The sequence below is a fragment of the Sarcophilus harrisii genome, chromosome 1 (assembly GCF_902635505.1).
Source record: "Sarcophilus harrisii chromosome 1, mSarHar1.11, whole genome shotgun sequence".
NCBI classification, from domain to species: Eukaryota; Metazoa; Chordata; class Mammalia; order Dasyuromorphia; family Dasyuridae; genus Sarcophilus; species Sarcophilus harrisii.
The window spans coordinates 427,953,552-427,976,800 of NC_045426.1; the positions used below are offsets into that span (position 1 = coordinate 427,953,552).

Sequence of the window (23,249 nt, forward strand, 5' to 3'; positions counted from 1 at the left end):
ACATGCAAAGAAAAAAATAGTCTGCAAAAAAAGAAATTAACACAGAGATGTGCTAGAAGAATACATTGCTGGTGGAAATGTTTTACTAGCACAATGTTTCTGGAAAACAGTTTGTAATTATACAGAAAAAAATCTCTTGACATCATATCCCTTTGACCAAGAAATCCTACTAATGGGCAGATATCCTAAGGAGGTAACAGAAATAAAGGCCTCATATGTATCAAAATATTCATTGTAACATTATTAGAAAAAGAGGGAACAGAGTGGCTGCCCATAGACTTGACAAAGGCTAAACAAATATATTAGAAAACATATGAAACATATTAGAAATTAAGAGAAATATGGAAAAAATTGTTTAAATTGTTAAAGGGAAGAGAGACTCCTCAGGAGCACAATAGAAATGATGACTACGATAATGTAAATGAACATAAATCAAAAGACAGCTGAATTCTGATTAATTGTAATGACCAAAGTTTGCCCTAGAAAACAGATGATGAAACAGGTTTCCAGACTCCTCTTAGTACTCTAGAGATGTTAGACTGGAATGTAAATATTACCTTCTCTTTCAATTGTAGTTTCTCAATCATTTTTGCTTTACTGTTTCCTCTAATAACGAGAATGAAAGAAAGTGGGAAATAACTATGTTGTATAAAAATAAAATCAAGTTTTAAAAATAGGAGGATATCTTTCTTTTCCTTCCTCTAGCATCCCTCAAAATGAATAAATGAATGAATGAATGATGAAGTAAGTATCCTAAGTAACAAAGAAAAAATTTTCTGAGATGGAAAATCTGGAAAAAGACAACAAACCATATATGCTACAGTTCATACAGATTTCTCTGAATTTATCCCTTTTTAACACTGCTTGTAGCACAGTAACATTCCACTGTATTTATATTTCATAACACGTGATACCATTCTCCAATCAACGGGAATTCACTATGCCTACAATTCTTTGCCAAAAAAAAAAAAAAAAAGATTCTATCAGTATTTCTGTATAAACATATCTATTTTCTCTGACTTTGACCTCTTTGATATATATTTCTAACAATAGTATTATTGGTCAAAGGGATTTACAATTTAATGACTTTAGGTTACAGGTTCAAATTGCTTTCAAGAATGGCTGGACCAATTCCCAATCCAGTAATGCTGCCTGTTCTCCTACTTTCCCCTCAACATGTGTCATTTTCCTTTATAATCTTAGCGAATTTGGTGGAAATAAGATTAAACCACTTAGCTGTATTACTTTGTGTTCTTCTTATTAGTAGTAATTTGGAACAGCTTTTCATATGCCTGGTAAAAGATTAGCTTTATTCTTCGAAAAGCTGTTCAGATCTTTTGATCATTTATCTATTAGGGAATACCTTATTCTTTGTTATATTTCTATTACTTCACTATGTGACTTGAATATCAGACCTTTAATGAAAGAAATTTGCTGCAAAGATATTTTCCCAGCAAACTACTTCTCTCATAATTCTAACTTTATTAACTGGGTGGGAGGAATTTTTTCAATTCTATGCAATCAAAAATCTCTCTCTTATCTTTCATAAACAACTGCTCCACATTTGGTCAAGAACTTTCCCCCTACCCATAACTATACAAGGGTCCTCTAAATTTACTTATGATTATTTTACATTACCTTTTACATTTGGGTTAATAACCACACAGGTTTTATTATGCTAGATGTTATGAGATAGATAAACTATGTTAATAATCAGAAACTGCTTATAATAACAAATACTACAAAATGTATGCTCTGCTATTTTCCTGTACTACATGCTCTATGAAATTTTATCTTCATACACTTTGCAGAGTCTTTTAAAAGTCCATCTATAATTCTAAACTTTAAGAACTCAAGTAATGGCTGTGATGGAAACAATCTTTGATTTACTTAGAATATAAAAGAATATTTATTAAAGAGTAAGAGATCTTCATAGCTTAATGCATTTTTTTTCATATCTTGTGGAAGAAAAAAATGTAACCATTAATGACAAGCTCAACTGTGTTTCAGAAAGCTGGGAAAGTTAAGTCCATATTAGGCATGAAAAGAAAATTCATTATTCATTATAGCAAAGTAGCATTCCAGAGAAATATAATTTCCAACATACCTAAAATATTTATATTTAAAACCTGAACATAAACTTTATAAGATTATATACCTAACAATGTATCTATTTTCTAATATTTTTAACAGAAAAGATGTGTTAATAGTAGAAGAATAACTGAATGTAACATCTTATGTTTCTAAAAATTAAAAGTATATCCTAGTTATATTAATTATATACAAAGAATAATTTTTTAAACCCTAGCTATTTGTTGCATTGTATAGGCATCACTCAATTTTAGTGATGTAGACATTTTTCAGGGTCAAGTCATATAGTCGCATCTTATCATAGGTAGTTATATTTTGAAACTGAAGAGGATTTCAGCACTTTCATTTTGCAGTTGAAGAAATTAAGACCCAAGTGTTTTTTAGTGACTTGCCAAGTAATAAGAAGAGCCAGGACTCAAACCTTTGTTGTCTGACAAATTTTCCACTGTGGAAGCCCCTTCTGTCAGTACTGAGGTTTATACCTTTTAAGGGATTGCTCAAAAGCCTAGGGTTTCCCCTCTAAGGAAAGCAATAATATAGGGACTAGTGTCTCCTAAGAATTTGAATAATTAAAGGAATGATGGAAAAAGCAGCAATTTAAATAAAATGTTGACTTACTAATGCCCAGAGCCAAAAAATGTTTGCTTGAATAAACAATGAAAATGTTTTATTGTTGCTTTCTTTAGACCAATCACAGCCTACCTGTGCAATAAAACAAACAAACAAACAAACATGGCAACAAAACCAACAAACATAGTGACTATGAATGATAGAATATACCACATTTCACTCTGTACTGAGAAGGAATGTTTAATGATCAATTCTTCAGAACTGAGTTGAATCATTACATCAGAGATATAATAATGCTTTCATTCCCATTGTTGTATACATTGTCTACCTGGTCCTACATTAATTTCTGTAAGTCTTCCAATGTTCTCTAAGTCATCACATTCTTCACGGCCTTACAGAATTTCCAATGCATTTATTTATCACAGTGTGTACAACCATTACCCATCAATGTACACATACTTTTTCTCCTCTGTTTTTTTATACCATAAAAGTGCTGATATAAATATTGTAGTGTGTATGCAATCTTTCTGTTGTGGAATCCTGGGAGTATAAGTCCAGGCTTGCTGTACAATTTTGTGACTTTTATTGAATGATTAAAATATGATTTTATTGAATGATTTTTAGAAAGGTTGCACCAATTCACAGCTACACTAAGAGTATCTGGATGTCTGTTTTACAATTTCCCCTCCAATAGAATATTCAAATTTTTATGTAATGTAACATAAAATATAGCATAAAATGTTAAAGATATTTTAATTTGTAATATTTTAAAATTAGTAACAAAACACCATTTCATAAGACTATTGAAAGTTTGCAATTCTTCTTTTAAAAACTTTCAATCATTCTTTGAGAACTCCCTCTTCTCCCTTCCTTCTCTAAGGTGTTTTTTTCTCACTTTCTCCTATTTCATCTGTTCTGCATGAAAAAATGGTTCTTATCTTTAATAAGACAAACCCTGTGTGTACACAGATTGCCATTCTATTCTGTCTTCCCTTCCTGTCACCCTCACTTTCTCATTTATTTTCAATCTTTTTTTGTAACTAATTGTTTCCTTACTGCCTATAATTATGTCCATGTCTCCCCTGTCTGTAGAAGGCTGAAACTCCATAAAGCTATGCTTGAATCAGACAACAGAGCACTTAAAGCTATACCTATTTGATGTGAGACAATGACTCTATTAGCATATATTTGGATAAATGGCTCTTATCATTGGTGCTTGCTGAATGTTTGGTGTTAAGATAATCATAGGCAAGGATTGGAGGATGGAGGGAAAGGGGCCAGAGACACTTGACGGCAGGACAAGGAGGAGAGAAGTTGGTGACTCCGGACTCCCGAATCCAGGATTTTGCTTGCCTGCCTCTCACTTCACTGCCTGGCCCCGAGGCCCTCCAAGGAGATAGCCTATACTCTACAGCCATGCTCAAAAAACCCTTCCTTTGGTTGATTAATCCCTACCAGTTATCATTCTATGTCTTTTCTCCCTTTTCTGGATAAACTGAGAAGCTTGCCAGCAATCGGTGTTTCTACTTCCTTTCCTCTTACTCTCTTCTTAACTCTCTATAATCTCATTTCTGACCTCATCATTCAAATGAAACTACTTAAAATGTATCGCTTAATTGCCAAATCCAATGACTTTTTCTTAATCTTCATTTTTCTTGACCTTCTACAGCCTCTTCTATCTTCTATCTTGGCACTGCTCTCTCTTGGTTCTCCTACTCATCTGATGGCATCCTCTCACTCTCCTCTGCTGGATCTCCATCCAGGTCACAATTGTTAATTGTGGGTGTCCCTAAGTTCTGTCCAGGGTTTTCTTCCTTTCTTTTTCCAAACTATGTCACTTATTGATCTTAACATCTCCTACTGATTCTACTATTATCTCTTTGAAAGAGAATTCTCAGATGTATTTCTCAAACTCTAACCTCTTTTTCCTAACCTCCAGACCCTTATGTCCAACTTATCTCTATTTCCAACTAGTTGACCCATACATACTTTAAATTCAACAGATCCAAAACTGAATTATATTTCCTCAAAAAACTTACCTCTCTTCCTAAACTTCCCTATTTCTTTCTGTCCTATATCATTCTTCAAGCAACCTAGATAAACTAACAATGTAGATATAATTCTTAACTTTTCATTCTCTTTCATTCCTCCTTCATATCTAATCAGTTTCCAGGTCCTTTCATTTACACTTTTTGTAACATCTCTCACTTATACATACCTTCTTTTCTCCTCTGACACTGCCACTAATCCCATAGACCCTCAGCATCTTATACATGGACTATTGTAACAAATAGCTAGTTGGTCTTTCTGTTTCAAGTCTCTTCAATTCCAGTTCAACTTCCTAAAGCACAAATATATGCCAATCCTCCTATGCAATCAATTCCAGGGGCTCCCTAATCTCTCCAGGAAGAGAGAATGAATCTTTTAACCCTTTAAAGTTCTATATAAATTGATTTCTTCTTACCTTTCCATGAATCATGTGCTTTGACTACTCATCTATTGAGTTTGAGACTCCATGCTTGGTCAAATTCTTAATGGATTTGTGAGGCACTTTACAAAGCATTAAATTAAATGATCCTCACAAGAACCCTATATGGTAGGTACTATTATTATACTCATTTTATAGATGAGGAAACTTGCTTGAAAAAGGCGAAGAAACTTCACTAATAATAGCTAATAAGTATCAACAGCAGGACTTGAACCCAGATCTGCCTAACCTAGTTTAGCCAACAACTATGCCATGTTTCTTTTATAAGAGGAAATATAGAAATATTCCAGGTATTAAGTATAAGTTATTTGAGAGACGGACAGATTGGCCTGGTGATAGGAGAAAATAAAACCTTGGAATAAAAAATAACAAGAAATTCAGCTACTGTTGAGCGATAGCACTAGGTTCCATTGGAAACAGGTCTTAAGTGAACCCATAATTCACAAGCTCTATACAAGACTCTATAAAGAGCAGCTTTCTGGAGAGAGCTTCATCCAAAGTAATGTCCCATGAAAAGAGGTAGATTTGGCCTGGTGATCTTAAGGAGGTCAAATGCTGTGACCATGGGTGGTAATTGTAACATATTAAAGATTATTATACTTTACTTATGAAAAATAGAAAACCTAGCAGTAAAGTTGCTCTGCATATTGGCCTTTTCCCCAACTTATAATAGGGGGATATCTCCACATTCTGATTGGTAGAGAGTAGGAAAACCTAATAAACAAGCTGCGAGCTAATCCTCCATCTCACCTCTAGGAAAGGAGAAGAGAAAGCAAGATTCTACTAGGCCAGAATTTGTTTAACTCTCAAGTCTGATAAATCTAAAAAAACAAAATTTTCAATTTTTTGCAAATACAGTAATATTTAGGTTTTAATTATTTGACTTCTTTTAGTTTAATTCAACTTAAAATACTTCTTCTGATTCCAGAAGAGAAAATGAGGTTGATGATTTTGTGCTGCTCTACCTCACTTAAATCGAATTCATGTGCAAACCAAGACATCACTCTGCAATTTCATGGATTCTCTTGGAAAACAAAGGCTGAACTACAACTTTTCCCTCTTCAGAAAAATTGTAAGAACACAAGACAATTATAAGTATTAAAGACTGGATCATTAGAATTAACAGGGAAGATATAAATGAAGAAGGCTCAATACTAAACTTCAAGCTATATTTAAGGCAGAAAATAGCAAAACTATCTGGTACTGGTTAAGAAACAGAAGGGTAGATCAGTCAAACTGGGTAGACATAAAATACATAGTAATAAAGAATTATAGCAATCTTGTATCTGACAAATGTAACAATTTAAATCTGGAGGATAGGAATTCATTATCTTATATAATTGTTGGGAAAGCTGGACAAATAGTTTGGCAAATATTGGGCACAGACCAATATTTTAAACCCTGTATCAAGATAAGACCAAAATAGATAAGAGACCTAGATATAAAGGGACATATAATAATCAGAACAACATGGATAATTAGAACAACATATTATCTATCAAACTCATGGAGAAGAGAATAATTTATGAATAATAAACAAGAGATAGAGAGCACTGTAAAGTTGAAAATGAATAATTTTGATTATATTAAATTGAAAAGTTCTTGTACCAACATAGCCATACATAAATTGATAGTCAAAGGATATGAACAGGCAGTTTTTCAATGAAGAAATTTAAACTACATGTAGTCATATGAAAATATACTCTAAATCATTACTGATGAAAGAAATGTAAATTAATACAAATTCAAGATATCATCTTATACCTTTAAGATTGCTTAAAATGACAAATGCCCTTCAATTGGAGAATGGCTAAATAAGTTGTGCAATGTGGTTGTGATGGAATATTACTATGCTATAAGAAATGATGAGCTGGTTGATTTTAGGAAAAACATGAAATACTTGGACCTATACATCTCCAGAGAAAGAACTCATAATTAGAAGTACATACAGTATGTTTTTATATGTGAGTGTGTGTATGTATATGTATTTATACATATATATACACATACACACATACATAAACATATATATATCTTTTTAATTGTGGCTTTCTCTAGGGAATGATGGGGAGGGATGGAGCAAAAAAATCAAAAGTGCACAGTAGAAGAGAAAACTTAGAAGAAAACATAGAAAAGCTAGGTAGTTTTGAAAACAGTGAAATATTTAGTACATAGTTTTTTTAAATAAAAAAATAAACAGTCTGAAATAAAAATTAATGATTTTATATTGAATCTTTTCTCTTTATGTTCTGCCCTGTATGTGAAAATGTTCTTTTTCTCATTTTGTATTTAAATTCAAAATGAATTTTTAAAAGGTTTTTTAAAGAATTATTTATGGAGAATAAGATTAGGTTTGTCTATGATATAGAAAAATCAATTCAAGATGCAAAGCACTGTACAGCATCCAAGAAATAAAGGCAATGACAAAACAGTTCTAATTTTCAAGGAGCTTCCAAATCTAAATGTATGAATTAAAGCAATTTTTATAATGCTCATTTGCCTGTGAAATAAACAATGAATGACAGTAAATGGCTCTTACCTTTAGCAAACATAGGCAAAATATCTGGGCTTCCCCAGCTCCAAGTATATTTGCTTTCATTGAAAAGGGAATCAAATTCCACAGGATTCTCTTTCCATCCTACAAGCAATTATGATTTAAAAAAAAAAAAAAGAAAAGAAAAGACAACAGTGAACAACAGGGACACATATCCTGAATAAGCTCTATTACAAATTACATGAAAGACTGTTAGGATTATGGAAATAAAAAAGTTCTTTTGGCTTGCATTAATAAGCATAATCATTTCTGAAGACTGGAAAGAAAGACTGGGACAATGTAGCACTGGAACTATATATATAATAATGCATATTATATACATATATATGTATATATATGAGAACTAACATGTATATTATACATAATGAGAACTAACATTTTTAACAGATATTTTAGAAATGATTAACAGATAATCAGAATGACATTGCTTTTCTATAAAAAAAAAAGGCAAAAATTAATCAGCTTATAGTTTCTGGAGATGGATAAAGTAAAAACAAATTAATGAATTTTTATACCAAGAAATTTTAAAATGAATTTTATTTATTTCTTATTTTATGGAATTATTATAATTGCTACCATATGCAATTATGACACAATTTAACTAAGTTAGGAGCGCTTTTCACTATAAGATTGATAATTAGGTAGTCATTTCTTTTTGGTTAAGGCAACACATGAACCTATCTCCTAAATGATGCAAGAGCTGCAAAATGCACGTGGAAGAAATTTCCACACTGATGAAATCATAAATCTTTTGAAACATTTGAATATAAAGTGCAAAACTAATGTTTAACTTTAGGGTTTACCAAAATATTCAACAAATATTCTTTGAGTTCAATTTGAAAGACTTGAATTTTAGTAAATTGTCTATAGAGATGTACCTTTTGCAACTGCACTGACATCTTCATAAAAACCAGCTATAAGAGCTACATGTCCTGGCCTGGATTCAGTGGGTACACGGGTATGAGAAATACCCCAGCTACCTTTATGCATTATTACATTCCTAAAATAAAAGTAAATGTATTATTAGAAGTGTTACATGTGGAAAAAATGCAAGTTGATTTAATTTTTTAAACATTAAAAAATGTTTAATTTTTAAAAAAATAATGCATCATTTAAATAATCTATTCTTCTAAATCATTTCAGGCTTTTCAAACTTACATTCTTGATTAGCTCTAGTTATTGCTCATTTATAACTCTGCTGATTGATATTTGAGATAATGCAATAACCACAAATGTGGGTGTCTTGTCTATAAATCCTGTGTTCTTTCAAATAAAACTTAATCCTTCCCAAATTCTATTCAACATACTAGAAGCCCACTAGGGATTACTATAGTCTTTTAAACATTTAAATAACACTAGATATAAAGAATTCCAATAATTCTTCTTGCAATAAGGATGACAGCAACATTGTGATTTTTCAGAGGAAAGTGGATTCAGACAAAAAAATAAACAAAATATTTAAGTTGTACTTTTATAAACCAGGATTGCGATACAAAACTGGCATATCTACTTTAAAATATCTTCTAGGAATTTTTTGAAAATTTAAAAGAAAAGGGGAAAAAAGGTTCAATAATTTATTTATTTGTAGCTGAGGCAATTGGGGCTAAGTGACTTGTCGAGGGCTGAAACTCTAAAAAGTTATGCTTGAATCAGACAACTGAGAACTTAAGGCTAATTACCTATTCTACGTGAGACAATGACTCTATTAACATATATTTGGATAAATGGCTCTTCTCACCATTGGTGCTTGCTGAATCTTTGGTGTTAAGATAATCATAGGAAAGATTGGAGGGTGGAGGGAAAGAGGCAGAGTCACTTGGTGGCAGGAGGACTTCAGGACTGGCACTTTATCCACTGCATCATCTAGCTCACCAGTTCAATACTTTAAAGGAGTTGGCTCAGTAAGTAGTGAGAGCCTATTGGAGTAGTTAATAATTTTAAGAAAGTTATGTAAATTAATTTTTAAATATGCTTGATTTTTTAAAGTCAGGACAGAAGTTGTATTGGTCAATAAGATTTGCAGAGAAACAACTAGTAATTGGAAAAAAAGGACAACCACAATCACTATAAAAGTTTCTCTTAAAGGCAAAAAAAAAAAAAGAGATAAACCAAGGAATATAATTTAATAAAGAGGGCACATGAGTGCTGCTGACCTGAAGCCAAGTTTACCTATCTTCTTGAGTTGTCATACAGAAGCAGAGTATGCAAAAGGCCTTGAATGAGTCAAGGGTGAAACCCACCAGAGCTGATATAATTTGTTATTTGCACTCCTAGCTGAATCCCTTTGGTGGCCTTGAAGGTAGAACCAGCTACCTGACAGATGCTAGTCAGTCATAGTGGACTTCCAGGTCTTATTTTTGATGGAAATTCAAAGGCAGATAGCTTTCTAACTATGTTGGCCTATACTCCTTTATTTCAGGCAGCCCAAAATCTCATTCTAAATATCATCAGGCTACTCAAGCTTTACATTTGCAATTTGGGATAACAAGAGAGGAAGCTAGGAGCATTAGTAAAAGCCTATACAACTTGCCTTCCTTTGCATGCTCCTACGTTCACTCCAGGGAAGAACCCTCATGGTTTGAGACCCAATGAAATTTGGCAAATAGATGTGACCCATTATAAATCTTTTGGTTGCCTGTCTTTTATCCATGTTGTGGTAGACACCTTTTCAGGATTCACTTTTGCAATACCAGCAACAAAAGACAGCCCGAGTGGTCATTGAATTCCTTATATAAGCTTTTGCAATTATTGGTGTGCCACAAGCAATAAAAACAGATAATAGACCTGCATATACTTCTAAACATTTTGCACACTTTTGTGCACAGTATAAGATTTTACACACCACTGGCATACTTTTTAATCCTCAAGCACAGGCAATAGTAGATAGGAGAAACAGAGACATCAAGACACTCCTCCAAAAACAAAAGAAAGGGGAGCCACAAGTAATCCTAGAGAACTTCTAAATTTAGCTCATCACACTATTAATTTTTTGATTTTTGATAAAGATGTACTGGCTCTGGCAGACGGTTTTATAACCCACAGGAAGGGCAGTGTTCAGTGCGAGCAGCTCCACTATCTTTAGATAATCTCTACATGATGTAGAGAGATTCAGAAAGTGGTGAATGGAAGGGACCAGATAGGTTAACTGCTTGAGGGAGAGGGTTAGCTTGTATTTCCACAGATGAAGAAGGAATCAGATGAGTGCCAATAAGCCATATTCGCTTTGTCCATCAGAGAGAGAGAGAGACGGAGCTGACCCTTGAAAAGAAGACCCAAGAAACATCAGGTGGTTCCATCTCTGACAATGTGTGCCACTGAAAGAGCATGGCAGTTAACCCAATGTGTATGGCAACTGACTCATGAACATCAAAAATTATCAATGAGACTGTTGCAGGACTTCAAAACCTGCAGGAATCATTGTATTCCCTGACATGTAAAGTAATGGACAATAGATTGGTTTTTGGACTATCTCTTGGCTGCTGAAGGAGGTGTATGTGTGATTCTTATTTATATAACCTTCTTCTAGGTCTTATGGACATGTATAATTCCTCATGTTGATTCATGTTGTTTGTTACATCACTATTAACCTGTATTATATTACTATGTGCTTGTGTAATACCTCCCATGCTGATAGATTTATATATATATATATATGTGTGTTTCAATTAAGACCCTTTAGCCCAGAGGAAATGTGCTGACAATATCTGGTTTGACTCCCCATTTCCCTTTGGTGCCCACCTCCCTCCCTGAGAAGTCAGGAAGGGCGTGACCACCTGTGTTCTAAAACAAAAGAAAGCAGGAGATGTAGAGGACCTCAAATAGTGGGTGAACTCTGGGAAAGGTATACTTGAAGCAAGGATATGTACAGCAGGGTGTTTACTCAGTGTGTTGATGAGATAATTGTTCTCTAGTTCACATATACTTAGTGACGCAATGATGTAATCAGACTGAGGTATTTAAGGGCTGAGAGGCCTGGAGATGAGAGCTCAAGTTCGAGCTCCATCTCAGACCCAGACTCAGCCACAGACATGGACACAGAGGAGGACATAGAAGATGGAGACAGAAACAGAGAACCTCCTGATGGCTTTTCTGCCTTCATCACTCCTCCACCTAAGACCAAGGCTTGTCCAGAGATCCTCCAGAGAGCTAGTCCATACATTACATCCTATAATTAATCTAGTTGTACTGTACATCTCATGGAAACATTTTTTGGGGGCTGACAATGTCAATACTTCTTTAAGTGTTACTCTAAATTTATTTATTTATTTTTTATTAGCACATGATTATTAGCTTTGTGACCCTGGGTAAGACTATTAACCTCTACCTGCTGTATTTTCCCCAGTTGTAAAATAAGAATAATTATAGCACCTCCCTTCTAGAGTCCTTGTGAGAATCAAATGAGAGAATATTTATAAATCACTTAGTACAGTGACTGGTACAAAGTAGGTACTATATAAATGTTATTGCTATCATTTTTTTTTAATAATAATTAAACAAAATTTGGTAACTAGCGGAGTATTTATTACATCAACTTATTTATGTATGTAACACTTATTTCTATAAGTTTTGTCAGAAAACATCGAGAAACTTTATCACGGCTTTACGAGTCAAATGGAATATTCCAGGAAAAGGCAGTTTGTACTAGAGGATGTAATAATGGGGGAAAGGAGAACTAATTATAATTGTCATTTATGAGGTAGGTCTCCAATGGAGTTGGCCAGAGTGCAGACTTTTGATTTATGGAGATATATGAGCAAAACATGGACAAAAGTGATTGTTATTTTATGAAGGAACATTATAAAGAAAATTTTATGAGGAATGTTGAAAGAGATTATTAAGCAGAATAGCTTGACAGAAACTGAAGAGACTGCTTCTTTTTAGGTTGGAAAGAAGACAGCCAAAAAAAAAAAATAATAATGACAACAATGACATTTCCTGAAAAATTGAAGTTCACTCTTATCTTGAAGAAAAATAACAAGAGAATTCTAGAGATACCTTAATACATTTCTTAAGTGAAATTAATAGTGAAATTGTGTTTCCAAAAGTAAAGAGAATTCAAATGATCTTAGTGAGCATCTGAGATACATTAGGATGTGATTTTTCTAACGGACAAAATATTATAATCATTTATGTCATTATTATCAAGTTGAGTTGCTAATACATTGTATATTTAACAATTTAAAATTCATTTAATCATGGGTAATTAAGGAATTTAATAGAAAGATGAGAAATTGTATCTAGCTTATTATAAATATTTAATGAGCTAGGTAAGAACTGTGAGACAACTGATTAATAAGAAAGATTAAAATGCACTAATTAAAAAAATAAAATACTTAAACATAACTCCGGACTACTTTAGAGCTTAGTGTTATAAGATGAAATATGGAAACAAGTAAATCAGCAGAGAGGTAACCAGAAAGTAGTTGTCAGAGCCTTAAAGCTTGCTATATCTGAAAATCCAGAAAATGTGTCAGTTTGAATCATGTAGCCAAACTTCACCTAAGAGAACATCCTTAAATCATAGGCAAAATGATCAGAAGAAAAGAACATCATCAGAAAATCAGATTATGCTACAATTTCCAATCAATATTACATGTGTTCAATAGCTATCCTTACTACTTCTTAGACCCACAGGAGAGTGGCTGCATGATCTTTAAATGTTTATTTGTGCTATAGGCAAACTTCACGAGAAGGCTTCATTGTAGTTAATCCTCTTACCTGATAAATGGTGCTCTGGAAGTTCCATTTTCATCTAATTCATAGAGGGAATCTGCTCGAAGGCCATCTGCAACAAATAACACTAACCGTCGTGCTGGAGGTGGCAGAGGAGTAATTTGAGGAGTCATACCATGTACCAGAGGAGAAGTAAAGTAAATGTCAAATATGGAGACAAAGAACACAAAATGAACAAGCAATCCCAAGATAAAAAACAACAGCAGATTCATGATTATCTGAAAGGAAGAAAAAAAGAAAATTTGCATCAGTCTTAAAAAAAAAAAAAATCACATGAAAATCAAATGCTGGTTTAAATTCAACAAATATTTACTAGCTGGTTATTAATGAACAGGATATTATTCATGTTAGGGTTACAAAGACTAAAATGAAATTGTCCTTCCCCTCAAGGAGTCTTGTCAACAAAGACAAAACATGGAAAATGAACTGAGAAGGGAGAGTAGTACTGCCAAATAACCAAATGTTGACAAAACTTGTATTTTAAAATGACACATACCTTATTGTAACATCAGTTCCAGTAATTTCTTTTACAATTACTGTTACCATAACTTTAAGTGCCAAATAGAAGGGTGAAGAGTTGACATTTGAGCTGGAAGTTTTTAAAAGAGAAAAGAAAATTAGAAGGTTTGAGGTAAATCATGGAGAAGAGAGAAAGATGAAGAAAAACTTTCTTGAGAGAATTATTTCATTCTTATACTGTAAAGAAACATAAAGAGACTTTTATAAGGAGGGAATCTGGAGAGGCTGTTAAGAGTGATGGCATGAAAGAATCTGGAAAAGAGAAAAAAGATACAGAGAATTTCTTTTCTGATGCAATTATTTTAACCATTATTTTGCAGAGTATGAAGAGAATTCTTGAGAACATATTTTTAATTGTTATTCAAAATAAAATGAATGATGGAATTAATTTTAAAAGTCATTTGCAGTGATGGTTGAAGTAACATTATGAGCTTTCTCACAGATAAAATGCAGAGAATAATTATTCTGAATTATTGCTGGATATATTGTTACTAAATTATTTAACCAATAACTTTAATATTTATTTAATTTTTGATGACATGAATAACACTTGTGGGAAAGATGCTTAATTGGTTAAGTAAAGAGATGCTACATTTTAGTAATTAATGAGGATACATCTAAACAAACCTTGGACTAGCCTAGTAAATGGAATATGAATGAATGGGTCACAGAAACTGAAATGTAATCCATAAGTGTAATCCAAGTCTATATAATCATGTGTCATTATAATTTTATATTCATTCAAAACTGAAACAATAAATTTTTATTGAATCAGATATTGTACTCAATAGGTCCAAAATGGAATTAAATATCTTTGTCCAAAATCCTCTCCCCTACCAAACTTCCTATTACTGTCAAGGGGTCACACAAACTCAAAACCGAGGTTTTCTCTTTAACTCCTCACTCTCTCATTTCTCACATCTGTTCTGTGGCCAAGATATGTCTGATTTACTTTTAAACATGTCCCGTATCTCTCTCCCATTCTTTCCTCTGACATTGCAACCTCCTCTCCTCACCCTGACTGGCAGATATCAGCCTAAAGGTTCTCCCCATTTCAACTCTATCTTCCATTCAGTTGCCAAAATGGTTTTACTAAAACATAGGTTTAATCATATCATCCCTCTATTCAATAAACTCTGATGGCTCCCTATAGCTTCCAAGATTATGTACAAAATCCTCTGACTTCCTTCAAGTCTCAGATAAAATTCCACCTTCTATAGGAAGCCTTACTTAATCCCTCTTAATTCAAGTGCCTCCCCTGTATTGATCATATCCAATTTATCTAGTATAAAACTTTTTGTACTGATACAGCTTCTTAGCTGATACTAAGCTCTTTCAAACAAAAAAGTAAAACCTCTCCAAGGGCAACTTCTGAAGATAGAGTTCCCAGTTCAACCTGAAGATATACCAAAGTCCGGGGAAACAAAATTCCAGATCTCCTCTGGACTACATTCTCAATCAGGGAAAATGTTGAAAGAATCACGTACAAAGAACTTAGTTTTCTGATGTTGTATATAGAATAAGTATATTAAAGAAGGCCCTTGTCAGCAATCACCAGATAATGGAAGTTTTTATTTAGATAAATTAACCTATTTGTGAGTGTTTATGGAAATTTCCCATCCTAAGCAGATAAACTATTGTTATTTTTTGAGAAGCAGGGGGAAATGTATTATTACCAGTTTACAAGCTTCTCTAGATTAAAACAAAACAAAACAAAACAAAAAACAAAAAAACTTAAGATCAGGTAGCAAAATCTGAAACTTCCTTTCTACCCAGCCCAGAAAGTCTCACTCTCCTTTCTCTAGATTTCAAAACCTTGTAGATTTTCCTTTAGCATAAGTAATATTTTGTTTATACTTGCTTGTTTTAAGTAATGTAGAGTACATGCTCTCTCTATTATCTGCATTCTGTGTACTAACTTTTTTCTGGGGCCTGATCAGCCAAAGGGAAGGGTAAAAAGAATGACGACTTTTCAAAAAAAAAAAAAAAAAAAAAAGTCAGTTTTCAAATGATTTACTCTTATCTCTAGGTTCTTAATTCTAGCCAATTTGGGAATGCAGAAGAGAGAAGGAAATAAGGGAAGAAGACCCTTTCACCATTTGCAAAATTTCATGACAATGGAAACCAGAAATTAAATTTGTTACATAGGTAAAATTTGTTGAATGTAAATCCAAATTATGATGGGAATGTGATTTGAATGTTTAATGTACACTGAAATAACTTAGTGGGACTTGGGAAATGAAGCTGCCTAGGATTGTTAAAAGTAGAAATTGTGAAATTAGCATGGAACAGCATTCAGATCTCTCTATCATTCTCTCCCTTTTCTAGAAGGTAAAAAATTTGATTGTTTTATTGTAATGGAAGAAGGTGATTTCACAGACTAGAGAATGTCAAATTCTAAAAAGAACTTGTCAGTCTAAAATTTTTATCTTAATAGTGATTGTAAAGGCAAAGAGAAACAAAAGCAAGTAATGTTACAGTTTGAAGTATCAGAGGTTTTACCTGGAGCTTAAGAACTGCCTGATAAAGTATTCATTCTTCTCTCCACTTTGGAGAGACTTCTGATAATTAAAAATAACAAATAAATTGGAAAAATGAAAAATATGATTTTGAGAGTGGATAATTGTGGTATTCTTTAAATGATTTCTGAAAATTAGAAACAAGGACTTCCAGGGGCAGAGCCAAGATGGCAGAGATGGCACACTTTTCTCTCTGACCGTCTTTACAACCCTCACAACAAATACAAAATCCAGAGTCTGAATTAGTTCTGGATGAGCAGAATCCACAAATACTGGTAATGCAACAAATTATTAGCAAAAGATAACTTCAAAGATTGCCAAAAAACTGTCTCTTTCAATTGGAAACAGGAGGGAGGCAGTCAGCACAACCAGCTGAATACAAACCAGTTGAGTACAAGCTGCAGCAGAGTACAGACAGCACAAAGCCAGCAGAGTACAGACAGCACAAAGCCTTGAGACAGTGAAGTCTCAGTGTGGTGGTGTAAACTCTGCACTCCGCAGGACAAAGAATTTACCGGAGGAAATGGGAGAGAGGCAGTGAAGCACAAACAGCTAAGTACAAATGTCAGCTCAGACAACATAGTTCTGGGGCATTGCTAACTCCCCCAGCATTGCAGACATCATACAGCAGAGAATCTCCATAGGGAGGAATCTATAGCAGTTTTGGCCATTCTGCCCTGGTTACAAGATAGTAGATCAGCAAAGAACTTATAAAACATCCACCACAAACACAAAAGATCAATAATGAACCCCAAATCACCAGAATCTCAAGGGAACTGTCCACACCAACCTAGCACCCAGGATTGAATCAGCACTGACCCAGCACAGCTGTGGTCCCTTGTAAAACCTCTCCCACCCTAAAGGCAGACCTTAACTTAACTTTAAAAAAAATGAGTAAAAAAGTAAAGAGGATTCTAATGATTGATAGCTTTTATGGTGAAAGAGAAGAACAGATTTCAAACCCTGAAGAGACTAAAGGTAGATTGTCTCCAGAGGAAGCCCCAAAAGGTAATATAACCTGGTCCTCATCACACAAGGCTCTGCTAGAATAAATTAAAAAGGATCCTAAAAGAGAGCTAGAAGAAAAATGCGGAAAGGAAATGAAAGCTTTGCAAGAAGGTTTGGAAAAGGCAACACAAAATAGACTTAGTGAAATGGTAAAAGCATATAACTCATTAAAAGGTAGATTTGATAAAATGGAAAAAGAAATTAACTCCCATAAAAACAGAATTTGTGAAACAGAAAAAGAAAATAACTCCTTAAAAAACAGAATTTGTGAAATGAAAAAAAATTCCATAGAACAAAACAGCTCATTTAAAAATTCAATTGGACAAATACAAAAAGAAGTAAAAAAGAAAATAAAGAAAATAACACACTAATTCAGAATTGAACAAATGGAAATGAGTGACTCAATAAGACAACAAGAATCAGTCAAGCAAAACCCTCCCCCCAAAAAAAGAAAGAAAGAAAGAAAAAAAAAACAGAAAAAAATGTAAATTACCTAATTGGGAAAACAACCAACCTGGAAAACACATCTATGAGAGACAATCTATGGATTATTGGACTCCCTGAAATACATGATGAAAAAGAGAGTCTAGACACTATCAGGAAATCATCAAAGAGAACTGCCCGGATATCATAGAAACAGAAAGGTAAAATGACCATTGAAAGAATTCACTGAACGCCTCCTGAAAGAGGCCCCAGCATTAAAAAAAAAAAAAAAATCCCAAGAAATATAATGGCTAAATTTGAGAACTATCAGACCAAGGAAAAAATATTATAAGAAGCCAGAAAGAAACAATTCAAATATTGAGGAGCCACAATAAGGATTAATCAAAACCTAGCAGTTTCCACTTTAAAAGATCAAAGGGCCTGGAATCTGATATTCCAAAAAGCAAAGCATTGGGGAAGGCAGCCAAGAATAAATTACCCTGCTAAACTGAGCATTATCTTTCAGGAAAGAAGATGGACATTCAACGAAACTGGTGAATTCCATGTATTTTTGATGAAAAGAACAGAACTAAAGGAAAAATTTGACTTCCACATATAGAACTCAAGAGAAGCATGAAATGGTAAAAGGAAAAAAAAATTCTTGAGAACTGTATTTCTGTTATGGGTATACATTGAGAATACATGTATAATTTGATTTTACTGTTATAATATAAAAAAGAAAGCTGAAATGCAAAGGGAATTGTAACAGAAAAAAAAGTGGAAAGTGGAGGTAAAATGAGGGAAATGACATCTCATGAAGAGGCAAAGAAAACATATTATAAATGAGGGAAAGAAGGAAGGGTGACAAATATTGTATGACTCTTGCTCTCATAAGATTTGGCCCAAAGAAAAAATATTAGATATATTTGGTTTCACCAAGAAACATCTCTCATCTTATAGAAAAGTGGGAGAGGAAAAGGGAAAAGGGAAGGGGTAGGTTAAATAGAAGGGAAAAGAGAAATAGAAGGGGAAAGGTATAAGAAAGGGGGAGGGTCTCTAAAGAGGGAAGACTGCTTGAAGCAAGTAGTACTCATAAGTAAAATACTGGGGAGGAGGGAAAAGGGAAAAGGAAAAAGAAAAGTATAATTTGGGGTTAATAGGATGGCAGGAAATACAGAATTAGCACTTCTACCTGTAAATGTGAATGGGGTAAACTCTCCCATAAAATGTAAGCGGATAACAGACTGAATTAAAAGCCAGACTCCTACAATATGATACATACAGAATAAAGATAAAAGGCTAGAGCAGAATCTATTATGCTTCAGGTGAAGTTAAAAAAAAAAGCAGTTGTAGCCATCCTCATCTCAGATCAAGCAAAAGCAAAAATGAATCTGATTAAAAGAGATAAGGAAGGAAACTATATCTTGCTAAAGGGTACCATAGATAATGAAGCAATATCAATATTAAACATATATGCACCAAGTGATGTAGCATCTAAATTCCTAAAGAAATTGAGAGAGTTGCAAAAAAGAAATAGAGAGCAAAACTATAATAATGGGAGATCTCAACCTTGATCTCGCAGAATTAGATAAATCAAACCACAAAATAAATAAGAAAGAAGTTAAAGAGGTAAATAGAATACTACAATACTAGAAAACTAGATATGATAGATCTTTGGAGAAAATTGAATAAAGACAGAAAGGAGTATGCTTTCTTCTCGTCAGTTCATTGAATCTATACAAAAATTGACCATATATTAGGACATAAAGACCTCAAAACCAAATACAGAAAGGGAGAAATAGTAAATGCATTTTTTTCAGATCATGATGCAATAAAAATTACATTCAATAAAGGGCCAGGGAAAAATAGACCAAAAAGAAATTGGAAACTAAATAATCTCATCCTAAAGAATGAATGGATGAAACAGCAAATCACAGACACAATCAATAATTTCATCTAAGAGAATGACAATAATGAGACAATATACCAAAATTTGTGGGATTTAGCCAAAGCAATAATAAGGGGAAATTTTATACCTCTAGAGGCTTATTTGCATAAAACAGAGAAAGAGAAGATCAATAAATTGGGCTTGCAACTAAAAAAGCTAGAAAAAGATCAAATTAAAAACACCCAATCAAATACCAAATTTGAAATTCTAAAAATAAAAGGAGAGATCATTAAAATTGTAACTAAAAAAAAAAAAAAAAACTATTGAATTAATACATAAAACTAAGAGTTGGTTTTATGAAAAAAAAAATAGATAAACCTTTAGTTAACTTCATTAGAAAAAGGAAAGAGGAAAATCAAATTGTTAGTCTCAAAAATGAAAAGGGAGAACTATCCACCAATGAAGAAGAAACTAGAGCAATTATTAGGAGTCACTTTGCCCAACTTTATGCAATAAATTTGATAACCTAAGTGAAATGGAGGAATACCTACAAAAATACAGATTACCCAGATTAATAGAAGAGGAAATAAATTACTTAAATAGTCCTATTTTAGAAAAATAAATAGAACAAGCTATTAATCAACTCCCTAAGAAAAAATCTCCAGAACCAGATGGATTTACATGTGAATTCTAGCAAACATTTAAAGAACAATTAACCCTAATACTATGCAAACTATTTGGGAAATTAGGGAGAGTTCTACCAAATTCACAAAAGGATTAAATTTTATTTGCTTGCATTTTTTTTCTTAGTTTTTCTTTTTCTTCCTTCCTCATCTGATTTTTCTTGTGCAACAAGATAACTGTATAAATAAATATGTATACACATATTGGATCTAACATGTATTTCAACATATTTAACATGTATTGGACTGCCAATACATGCCAGTATTGTGGAGGGGGTGGAAAGAAGGGGAAAATTTGCAACAAAAGGTTATGCAAGGGTCAATGTTGGAAAAATTACTCTTGCATATGCTCTATAAATAACAAGCTTTAATTAAAAAAAAAAGAAAAAGAAAATTAGAAACAAAAGTCACCTAAAAGGAATTAAGATAGACCACACATTTGCAAGCTCTTAGGTAAAAAGCTAAATTTTTAAAAAATATATTTAGCAAAATAAGAAACTATAAATCTTGCAGTTTCAATTGTAAGAAGAGAAAAATAAAGTTTTGTAGCAAATTTGTGAATATGAAAAGTGTGCTAATTTACAAAGGAGAGATTCAAAGAAGTGAACAGGAAAGTACTTTAGCAGATGGAATGTGATATGATTTTAAAAGAAAAGTTGCAGCAGGACTAAGCAATTACCAGAGAAGGAAAGCAAAGTGTTAAATCAATGTGGAGAAAGGTATAATTTTATGATATGCAGAGCTTTGAATGGAGACTTTGGGAAAAAAAGGAAAGAAAATTGGAGGAACCTGGAGACCATTTTAATTGACACAGTAAAGGCAGAAAGCTCAATTAGAAGAAAATGGGAAGGATGTAAAAGTTCTCTTAGAAAGTGAAAAGTTTTTTTTTTTTTTTCCCTTAAATGCAACTTGTGATTCTCTAACATTAGGTATATAGAATTAATAATTTTTCACCAACGCTGGAACAATATAAGATGCTAAATTTAGCCAGCTGTCAAAATGTACAAAATAGGTCATAAGAAAACCAAGGTATGATAACAGACTGCACAAAATGTATAGCCTCAATGAGAAAAGTGGGGGAACTTTCAAGTATGTAAAGTTGTGAACTTACTTGAAGAAATGTTTATTTCTTCCTCACAAAATTAAAATTAATTTTGAGATTTCTCATGATTTCTAAGCTTTATACCACAGATTTTAATATTCTTGTGTTAAAAGAATAGCTAAAATCATAGAGCAAGATTTTAAATTTAGCAGTTTGAAAATGTGTATTCATAATGGGTTTGATCAATTTATTGGGAAAATTGTTATTTATAAAATTGATTCTGCATTCTGAATAAATACTACAAGAGCAACAAATATAATTATTTTATATTAACATGGAAATACAACTAGTACAGAATGCCATAATTGGTAGATAAATGGAATGATTTATGTAGCTGACTTGGAGATGCATTCAGTTGAGTTAATATCTGATTGGTGATGTTTTCTCTAAAGTTTCATGTTTTAATGTTTATGTCAGTGTTGTGTTTATGAACTTTTTGCATGGTGTTCTTGGGATATCATTGTAAAGTACTGTTTTAATTGCATAATATACCTAGAAAGTGATGCATTTGTATCTTTAGGAGTTTAGCTTCCCCTTTTTATCTGAATTCTATGATTTAATAAGTAATTGTATGGTTTTATAAGTTAATAATCATTGGAGAATTTTATCTGGAAGGCAGAGTGTTCTGGTTAAAAACTGTATTAACTATTCAAAATAGCTATACTCTGGATAGTCAAAGTTAACTTCAACTTAATATCCTAAGTCTCATTGTTACTGGAAAGCTTTGTGAGATTTTACCAATCCTTTTCATAAACCCTGAATTGCTCTATGAAAGAAGATACAGAAAGGGTGTATATAAACAGAAGCTTTGTAAATTCTACCCTGAGATCAGAGATAATAGTAAGATTTTAATTTGCAGAGCTAAAATTTCTTCTTCCAATACAAAAATGACTCATAGTTTAAAGGTGGAGGGCAGGGACAAATAAGAAAGGCTTAAAAGTATAGAAATGATTGTGTGGTGACTTATCTGATTATAAATTATGAAATCTAAGGAAAATCACTAGAAAAATTGTACTCCAATTGGTATATGGCAGCTGTTACCTCGCTGAGTCAAATTTGGATCACTAGGCCAAAATGTAAAATAAAAGTTAAGTGCTGATGGCTGGGGCTATTCCATTATAATAAAATAAAGATACTACCAAAATTAATACATTATTTTATACCAAAAAAACTACCAAAGGGATACTTTGCAGAGTTAGACAAAATATTGGAGGCAATAAGGCACTGTGAATTGGGCTTTATCAAGAAGACCTGAATTCAAAACAAAACTCAGACGTAATCAGACAAGATAAATTAAAATACAAGGTTAAGTAAAGAGAAGATAAAATTATTTTTATTTGCTAATGACATGATGATTTACTTAGAAAATCTCAGGAGATCAACAATACAATAACAATATTTACATAATATTAACAAAATTCATAAAAAGGGAAATCCCATTCAATATTACCCAAAAATATAGAATTATCTGGGAATCAATCTACCAATGCATACAAAATATATGGATGCAATCACAAAGTGCTTCTTAAAGACATAAAGAACAACTTAAATAGCTGGAGAATTTATTCAGTGTTCATGACCGGGCCATTCCAATATTATAAAAATGACAAAATTACCCAAGTTAATTTATCCTTTTAATGCCATGGCAATCAATTTAAAAAGGCATGCTTT

General features: G+C 32.8%; 1 protein-coding gene across 4 annotated transcripts in view; it reads right to left on the reverse strand.

Moving 5' to 3' along the window:
• The window catches only part of PIGN (phosphatidylinositol glycan anchor biosynthesis class N), a 194,825-nt gene that overhangs the window by 150,443 nt on the left and 21,133 nt on the right, over positions 1–23,249 (reverse strand). For 2 of the 4 annotated variants that reach the window (XR_004230913.1, XM_031946172.1), the window contains exons 2-5: positions 13,933–14,025; positions 13,422–13,654; positions 8,582–8,703; positions 7,689–7,787 (exon numbers count right to left, since the gene is read on the reverse strand). Coding sequence is in view for 3 of the 4 variants with exons in the window: in XM_031946172.1 (XP_031802032.1) it covers positions 7,689–7,787; positions 8,582–8,703; positions 13,422–13,648 (448 nt within the window). In the remaining variant the exon portion in view is untranslated. Of the gene's footprint in view, positions 1–7,688; positions 7,788–8,581; positions 8,704–13,421; positions 13,655–13,932; positions 14,026–23,249 lie in introns of those variants that run through there. The other 2 variants (XM_031946173.1, XM_031946174.1) reach the window with 2 other exon arrangements.